Below are 9,540 nucleotides of genomic sequence, written 5' to 3'. Positions count from 1 at the left end.
AAGGGAGGGTGTCAAGAGTCTGCTCGGTGGTGCCAAGCAATAGGAGAAGAGGCAACGGGAAGAACCCGATGCACAGGAAGTTCCACCTGAATACAAGGAGGAACTTCTTTACTGTGCGGGTAACAATCACTGGAACAGATTGCCCAGAAAGGTTGTGGAGTCTCCCTCACATTCAACAACCATCTCGATGCAATCCTGCTCTAGGATGACCCTGCTTGAGCAGGAGGTTGGGCCAGATGACCCGCTGGGCTCCCTTCCAACGTGACCCACTCTGTGAGTCTGTGAAACTCGAGCAACGCAAATCCCTGGCGCCGAGGACTCGCCCACCCTTCACGGACCCCCCGCCCCTCGCGGACACGCCCCGCGCGGCGGGGGGCGGGGCGGGGCGCGCGGCCGGATGTTGTTGTTGTTGTTCCTGCCCCGCCCCGCCCCTCCCCCCGCGGAGGGTGTCGGGCGCTTCCCCGCCCGGAGCCGCCGCCGCTCCAGCCCCGCCGCGGCCTCGCCGCCCGGCCCGGCCCGGCCCCGGGGCGCCCCGCCCGCCCCCTCCCGCCCGCCTCCGCGGCCGGCTCCCGTCGCGTCGCCCCGGTTCCTCTGTCTCAGCGGACGCCCCGGCCCGGCCATGGCGGACTTTGATGAGATCTACGAGGAGGAGGAGGACGAGGAGCGGGCGCTGGAGGAGCAGCTCCTCAAGTACTCCCCCGACCCGGTGGTGGTGCGCGGCTCCGGCCATGTCACCGTGTAAGGGCCGCGCCGGGGCCTGCGTGGCCGGGGCGGGCGGTGGAGGAGGCCCGGGCGGCGGGACGGGGGCGGCCGGGGGCTCCGAGCCCGCGGGGACAACTCGGGGCGAGTCGGGGGCAGGCGGGGGGAGCGCCAGGCCGGGACTGCTGCCCTTCCCCGGCGGCCGTGGTGCTGCGAGGGGGCTCTTCCCGGCCCTGCCGGGCAGCTGGAGCCGCCTGGGACTCGCAAGAGGGTGCAAACCTCCACCCAGGCGCTGAGGAAACAAGGCTGGCATGGGCTGTGACTGGCGGAGGAATGTGAAGTATTTGTCCAAAATGATGAGCTGTCAGGAAGTCAGGTGCCTGTGTTCCTGTGTATAACAGGTATGTGCCAGCACATGACTGGCTGGACTATTGCTTAGGGTTATTTATGTACCTGTTTCCCACTCCCGTTTAACATGTGGCCGCTAATATAGCTCTGAGGGCTTTAACAAAGAAGAGGCATCAGTTTGATAGGTACATGTAAAATTATGTGAAGCTGTGATTGATATGTGTTGTTTCACTGTGTTTACCATGGGAGCAACTTTAGTTTTGATTTGTGAATGTTTGGTATCTCTGACAGTCAAGCAGTGAGTGACCAGCTCGTGTAGTACTTTTCCATAATGTAACAGATGAGGATATCTTTCCTTCAATCAGTTGAAGTGTAGTTGTCAGTTATGAGGTATACTATCAGAAGCTGAAATATCAAGCTGGAGACAAGACTCAGTAGTGCAAACTTTTTCTTTTTTAGCGTTCAGTGTTCAGCAGGACTAGTCTGGGAATAGAGACATAAAAGTTGAAGGGATTGTAGTCTGTTGCTCTGAGTCCCATAAATACTGATTTTCAGATACTGACCTGCCCAGAAATCCAGGGTTAAATTTAGAGTAGTTTTGTGGCACTTGGGTACATTGCTGCTTTAATATCTGGTTGGCATGAATACTAATAGCCAGACAGGACAGTTAGCTCTCTGATTAAAAAGAGGACGTAAGTCATGGATAGACTGAGAGAGATTTGGAGAGCTGAAAGAACATAGATGGGGCAGGAGGCCGAGGAGGCCCTGTGAAGGAACAGAAGCGTGAAGTCAGTGTGTTCAGCTTATGACTGTTTATTGTGAACAGAAGTTGTACCAGTGATTCACTGAAAATAAGCCAGCAGCCTTAACCTGTTTCTGGAAAACAGAACAAAACCACAATTAGATAGTTTTCATACTCGCAAATGAAGACTATAAAGAAGTGAAACAGAGGCAAACATTGGTTTCATCTCTAATACTCAAAGGTTAAGTTGTGCAAGACAAGATGAAGGCCCGTTAGTGGAATGCTGGGGAAGCTTGTGAAGTGTTAGCTGTGACTAGTTAAGGACATTGTGGTTGAAGGATGGCTACTTCATTAATTGTTCATTAGTGGTTACTAACTTATTACTTTAAGATCTTCCTTAAAATACTTGTTCTCTAGGTTTTGGATGAGCAATGAAATATGTACATGTGCCTCCAAAATTAGGCAAATGATCTTCATCTGTTTTCTTTACTGTGCCAGGTGTCAACAGTTCACTGAATAGCATCAGCCACTTTTAGCTCTGTAGAACCTATAACTTTTTTTTGTCATTGATCCAGAAACTTATTATTAACAGTTAGATCCCTGTTAGAACGTTCACTTGGTGGATATAAGGGATAGGTCAAGTCCTTATGTACATGATGAATTAGTCTTGCCAGTATAAAAGCATGTATACGTTTTGAAGGTCTGACAAAAATTATCCGCAGTTAAGCAGATACTGGATTGATCTGTCCCTAGCTCTGCAGATTGAAGAGTTGCTGACTGCTTCTGTGATGTGTATATTTAAACAGAAGCCCTCTTTTCATGGTCTGTTGTTATATCCTCTCTGATCTCACATAAGAGTCATAATGTTGAGTTTGAAATATGTCAATTCCATGAGTACAGATTAGCATCAGAAAGACATTTACCATTACTTGATTTCATCCAACAGAGAATGGAAGTGTGTCAGAGTATTTTCTAAGCTGAGTAGTTAAAAGCAATTAAAGGAAAGCAGGTAAATATTATCCAAATTAAACATACAAAGGCTTTGCCTTTGCAGGATGTGGGGCTTTTGGTTAGCACTAAGAGTTTTCTCCTTAAACTCACTGTTTGGAGCATGCTGCAGACAATACTAATTTTTTTTCTAACATTATTTTTTAAATATTCAGTTAAACTGTTTTCACACTGGCAGAGTTTAGGTAGCTTGGTAGACAGTAGCAACATTTCATCTAGTTTCTGGCAATGTGAAGTGATCTCTTCTAATGGCAAGAAACTTGAAAACTGAGAAAATATAGATCCTTACTTACAACTGAACTGAAAGTCCAAGGTATTTCACACTTGTTTCTAAAATCATATTGTGGTAGGAAGGGAGGTACATGATGAGTTTGAAATCATGAAGACAATACTTATGTGTTTTTCAGTGATTGTTTTCCTGTTCCTTGACCAGTTGAGCCTTATATATAGCAGACTGCATTAACTGGTAATACTGAATTTCTTAGTCTCTTGCAGTGTTGGAATGATGGAGAGCTGTTGTGTTGTGCTGATTAATGCCTTTCTGTGCTGTTTGTTGTTACAGCACCTTGTGTTTTGATGCAAGATAACTTTTTGTAGGGGGAACAAAACCTCGCAAAAGATATTTTCACCCAAGTCAGTTTCTTTAATGTTAAACTGCAGTTTCAACCTTACGCTGTATCAAGGACATATGAGTGAAAGCAGGGCTATGTGAGAGTAATGGAGTGCGTTAAGATTTGTGGAATATGTATTTATTTTGTAAGGGCTGGGAACATGTGAACTGAAAGTTGAGAGCAATGAAAAAATGGTTTAGTGTCCATAAGAGAGGACAAAGAGGAAGAGGATAGCATGTATCAGTACTTTTGTGTGAGAAAGATCTGAACTGCAAGCTGAAAAAGGTTACAAATTGGCTGTGTCCTGCACTGTAAACTTCTGTACTTTGAAGTTTCCACCTCTCACCATTTCTTTCTCCACTGTACATAAGAGCAGGAACTCATCTGAACCTTTCAAGCAGAGTCATGTTCAAGAAACACTTTTTCAGGTCCAGGAAGGTTAAAAGAAGTACTCATGCATGAGGTGAGCATGGATCTGTTGAAGACACAATGTAGAGTGGGAAAGGCAGAGAGCAAGCAGAGAAGAGTGTGTGTCACTGGAGATGCAGTATTGCACATAAGAAATCTAGTGCTATAGTAGGACAGCTGTCTGAGGAAATGCATCTCCAAAATATTGATTTCCAGTGTTTGATTTTGAGACATATTTTTTCTGCTTTTTTTATCAGAGCTGTTAAGTCTTTGCAGTGAACATGTAGTAGTGTTCTGTGAGGTTTCTAATATTTTTGTTTCCAAATTGCAGCTTGCAGTCAAGAGTAACAATTCTGAGATCACGTAACTACTTACAATGTGTGGTATGGTTTGCTTTTAATGTATAGAGTCACCCTTTTTTGCTACCTGTGTATGGTGACAAACTGTAATGGGGAAAACTCAGAATTATGTTGGTAGAGTTAGCTTCAGTTTCACTGTCCCACCATGTATTCAACATTACCACAAGCCTCAAGGAGCAACTCTTAGTCTATTTGCTTATAACTTCGAACAAGTGTAACAGCACTGGTTGGAAGTTTCTGTGCTTTACTCTGCCTTAGTGTTTGCAATTTCAGGGTTTTCCAGTAGAGGTGCCTTTGCTAGGCATGGCTTTTACGATCTTCATGAATATTTGTTTGTGTTTAATGGAGCTGTCAATATTTGAGTACTTTTGGATCATACATTCACAAAACAAACCACTTTGTTTCTGTCCTGACAAATCTTTGGCATGAAGCTGAGGAGTGTTTTCCCTGCAATTACATTTTTTCATGACTTAACTGAGAACAAGGAGGCTTTCTTGTGCCTGTAACTTACTTGCTCATGCCTCAGAGTCAAGGGCTTCCTTAGTATTCTGGGTAGAGGGACAGCTGAAATTCTGTCTCATCTCTTGGTCAGGGGCTCAGCTTCATTTTAGTTCTTGCAGCACAAGCTGCTTTGACTGCTTCTGAATGTGTGTGGGTCCAAGGGATTTTTTTCAGACTTTGGTTTCCATTTCAATTTACTGGCAATTTTAAAAAGCTTAACTGATAGGGCATGACACTTTCTGACATTTACATAACTTTTGCCTCAGCACTTAGTTTCACTCAGCAGTTTGGGGAAAGGGTCGATGTTCCTCCTGTGTTGGAGTAGTCAACAGGATTTTCAATGGTAGAGCTATGTTTCCAGTAAGTATAAGTTTTCTTTGTTCTGTGTCGAAGTGGTAATGCTTGGTCGCCATATGTTTCTCTGGTCAACAATTTTCATTTGTTATTCCACCAGTTTTGAGAGATTTGTAGAAGTTGCAGAGCTGAGAGATAACTTATGTGTAAATAAGGTCTCTGGAAAGATCGTATTGTGGCCTTTCAATATACAAAGGAGGCTTATAAGAAAGATGGAGAGAGACTTTACCATGTCCTATAATGACAGGACAATGGGCAATGATCTTAAACAGAAAAAGCATAGATTTAGCTTGTATATAAAAAAACCACTTTCTGTGACGAGTGGTGAAACACTGGAATGGGTTGCTCAGAGAAGCTGTAGATGCACCATCATTGCAGGTATTTAAAGTTCAGTTGGATGCAGCTTTGAGGAACCTGATCTAATGACAGAAAGGTTGGAATAGATGACCTTTGATCCCTTTCAACACAATCATGCTACGTTTCTACGGCTGGACTGCCAATATTCAAGTCTTGAGCAGTTTAGTTTCTGATTTGTGTTGTTTGTAGTATCTGATAGTAAGACTGCTCTGGTTTATAGTCAGAGGCTTGTTAATTACAACTTGTATTTTCCACTGACTGCTGTTTACCAAATGACTAGCCAGTCATACAGTTTTATTCATGACTTTTTAGTCTGTATAGTTCCTATTAGAAGTTATAGCCCAGTCCAGATGCCGGAAAACATTCAGATTTTCTTTGAGGTTCATCCATTCATGAATCAACCAGGCAACTATAAGGTAGAAAACATTTTTTGAATAGAAAAGCTGAAACTCTTCTATCTTTAGATCTTGTGAAACCCAGAAGATTCAATAACTCTAGCTCATTTCAAACTGCTTCATAGCTTTACATTCGTAGTTAGTATGTTTCTTTAAAATTAGTTATCATTTAACCCAGGTTTTGTTACACAGTATTTTGTGTTTTGAAACTTACTATGTATTTCTTTTCTGGAAAACAAGCTGGTGTTGATTTGATTTTTTAAGCTTAGAACAGTTATTTAGCACTGGATGAGCTTTTCTTCAAGATGCGTCTATGTTGGTGCAGGAGGGAGGTGATTCAAATTGTGCCCTTAACTTACTTCCCCTTTCCCCATAAATACTTCATTTTCCTCACTTTCCACTATTGCTTATATGTTTCGCTGAGTTTGGGGAAGAGTCACCAGTATCAAGAGAACTATGAGAAGAGACTCTAGGCAAGATGGATTTCAGTCTGTGTACAGTGGTGTGCTTTTGTCTGTTAGGATAATTTTAGGAATTTTAATAATGAGTATTACTTCCCTGAAATGAATGCTGTTGCTGATACAGACACTCAAAGTATAATGAGGTGCTTGTAATTTGTGGCATGGATTAGGGTTATTTATAATTTTGGTACAATCTTAACTTTGTTTTTGCAGGTTTGGACTAAGCAACAAATTTGAAGCAGAATTTCCTTCATCTTTAACTGGAAAGGTGAGTATCTTTGAATGGGAGCTTGAAATTGGAGTTAAGATTTTATTACAAAAACAGATGTTCCAAGTATAGACCGCTATAAAAGTAATAAATTTCACTGCTGGAGTACTAGTTTCTTTTTTGTTCTTTTTTTTTCATTGTAGGTTGCACCTGAAGAATTTAAAGCCAGCATCAGTAGAGTTAACAGTTGTCTTAAGAAGAATCTTCCAGTTAATGTACGATGGCTACTATGTGGATGCCTTTGCTGCTGCTGCACTTTAGGTTGTAGTATGTGGCCAGTTATCTGCCTCAGTAAAAGAGTAAGTTGAATTATTCATATAATTTTTGATAGTTACAATTGTACTGGCTTTATTTGGTTTACTTTTTGGTTTATTTTTTTGGTTTACTTTTGGTAAACCATTTTGGTTTACTTTTTTTCTTCTTCCTCCACCATTAAAAGCTTTGTGCTAGAATTTACTTAAATCAATTTTATTTCATACATTTTGATATCAGTTGTCTACCATACTGGTTAAAGTTACAAAAGGTACCAGTTAGGACTTTGAGCTTATAACTCAATGAGAAGTAGTATAGCTGAATATCTCTCCTAGAACCATTTACTGTACAGTTCTTATTGTTATTGAACTAACATTCAACATGTTTTTAATAGCTGCATCTTCTCTGTGATGCACTGAGTTTATCAGAATTTGGCAGTGATTGAGTGACAAGTTGCTTTTGAGGAGCTTCCTATTACACTGTGACCCAAGTAACCATATATTTTTGTTAAAAAAGGCTGTTTTTAAAAAGGATAATTGATATTTCTTTTTGGATTTTCCTTCCAAGTTGTAGATGAGTAAGATTCTTTTTTTTTACATTAAGAACTTGAAACAAGCCTTTAGTCTGTGTACACTTGGCACTTAGTGTATTGCTCATAACAGAAGCTCATTACTCGTGCCTGGTTTTCACTTCCTTTCCCTCAGTGCAGTTAAGTAGACTACCCTCCCACCTCTTCTGTTTTTGTGTGTGTAAAAATTGTCTTTGACTAGTTCTATTTCACTACTTTACAAGAAGTCTCTGTGCCTCCTCATCGTTTCCTCACTATTTAGTTCATCTTTCCATTTCATGGCAAGGTTTGTGTATATTCTCTCATGTCTAAAACCTCTTAATGCTACAACTTTTGTGCAGTTCAGTACACTGAACATCATCATGTTTTTCTCTATAGAAGTCCTCATTTTATAGGGTCAATAAATGAAGGCATTCTAAAAAGTGTAGGGTGAACAGTAATTATAATAAAACCTTTGTAACTTTCTGTGTTAAGATCTTAATGCTTAGTCTGTTTAAGAGATTACTTAAGTCTAGTTTTAACTGTATGCAAAATAAAGTAGAAAAGCCTCCTGGTAATGTGGGTGTCTGTGGGAAAAAATCACAAAAATAACCAAAATAAAAATATTGGTGTCAGTGGGAATGATACCAAACATGAGGTTTTCTGTCTTCAAGCTGTAACAAACTAGTAAGTCTCCTGTAGCATGATTGTATATCTATAGCCCAAAAGTCTGCTAGAATAAATTAGAATCTCGTGATTGCTTCAACAGGTTAGTTGGTGACTTAACTAGCTCGCATAGAAGACTACCTTTACTATTCTAGGTCTAGTTCTGTTCATTACAAACACAAGGGAAGCTTGCATTGCTACTGTCCATGCTTAACTTCTAAATGAAGATGCTTCTGATGCTCTGTAGTTTGACCCATTTTTCTCATATAATGGGTTGTAGCAGGAAATGATAACAGGATGTAACCTGGTAGGGGCCGATGTTGCAAACTCTCATCTTCTAAACTGGGTCCTCTTAATCTATTATTAGAATAGATTCACAAGTAAACTACTTTTTATACACTGTTAAACGGAGTCAGAAAAAATACAAGGGCTTCTAGCATCTGGGGTCAGAAAAGAGCATTTGAAGCTGAGGAGAGAGGTTCTGTGTGGGAACTTTGTGAAGGAACAGTTAGAGAAGTTCTGTTGAAGTTTTCATGGAGGGTAAACTCCTTCCAAAAGGATAGATCTGAAAAAAAAAAACCCAACCATGTATACTTTGTTCAGAGGAGTTTGAAAAGAGGGTAGTGGTGTCATTGTTGCTGTAATATACAGAGACTGGATAGAAACAGAAGTGTCTTGAAAAAGAATGAACAGCAGGAGCGTGGACACAGACTTGGGGCTGAAGTTCTGTGAGTCATCCTAGAGGTCTGGCCCAGATTGTCCGTAAATGTTGCATTGTTCCTGTTAAAACAGGTACCAGAAGACATTTAAGGACCTTTGCACCTTTTTCTGCACTTGGATGTCCAGCATTAGTGAAATTGATCTTTGGACTCAGCTGTCCAGACACTGTAGATGGCACAGTGGCACTAGACACCGATGGCACTCAATGCCTGTGCTTAGGCAGTTTGATTATTCCTCCAGAGTAAAAGTCATTTAAGTCAATCTGGAGATTTCTGATCAACATCGTTTGTCCATATCAGCAGTTCAGAAAATGGATGTGTGCTTAGAGGGAACTCAGAACTTGGTGTCTGTTGGGCATCTAGAAGGTTAAATATATAGACAAATTAATTAGCTTGTGTTCTTAAAGACAAAATGAAAGGGGAAAGAGTGCTTTCCCAAACTCTTAACTCTGAACTCTTAATCCTGGAAATGGCTGGGAAAGAATATTTTTTTCTGGTAGAGAAGGTAAGGAGAAAAGCTGTGGAATATATCTGAAGGACATATTTGGAAATTCTACTACAACCAACAAGCAGAAGAATTTTTAATTGTTCTAGTCAGGGCTACTTCTGACAGAAAAACAGTGAAAAGTTACTGCCACCTGAGTTGCTTGTACAGGTATGGGTGGATTCAACTTTGTCTTGGTAGATAGACCCAGAACAGGAAAATACCAACTGATATAAATCCTTTAAATCCCTCTCACGTGGAATTACAGGTTTTGTACCCTTTAAGATCTCAGTACTGAATTGCATCCACAAGCTTGTAAGATTTTTCTTTTATGCAGGACTTTCCATCAGTTTATTGAAGT

General features: G+C 41.1%; 1 protein-coding gene across 1 annotated transcript in view; it reads left to right on the top strand.

Moving 5' to 3' along the window:
* Positions 1-537: 537 nt before the first annotated feature.
* CHIC2 (cysteine rich hydrophobic domain 2) overlaps positions 538-9,540 on the top strand; it is a 29,936-nt gene continuing 20,933 nt past the window's right edge. The window contains exons 1-3 of the mRNA XM_027735932.2: positions 538-738; positions 6,457-6,511; positions 6,655-6,810. Coding sequence (XP_027591733.1) covers positions 620-738; positions 6,457-6,511; positions 6,655-6,810 — 330 coding nt within the window. The 5' untranslated portion in view covers positions 538-619. The remainder of the gene's footprint in view (positions 739-6,456; positions 6,512-6,654; positions 6,811-9,540) is intronic.

The sequence above is a fragment of the Pipra filicauda genome, unplaced genomic scaffold, assembly GCF_003945595.2.
Source record: "Pipra filicauda isolate LSUMZ 115617 unplaced genomic scaffold, ASM394559v2 scaffold116_size3395265_pilon, whole genome shotgun sequence".
Taxonomy (NCBI): Eukaryota; Metazoa; Chordata; class Aves; order Passeriformes; family Pipridae; genus Pipra; species Pipra filicauda.
Note: the sequence above shows the minus strand (reverse complement) of the source record. Positions and strands in the feature narration are given on the sequence as shown.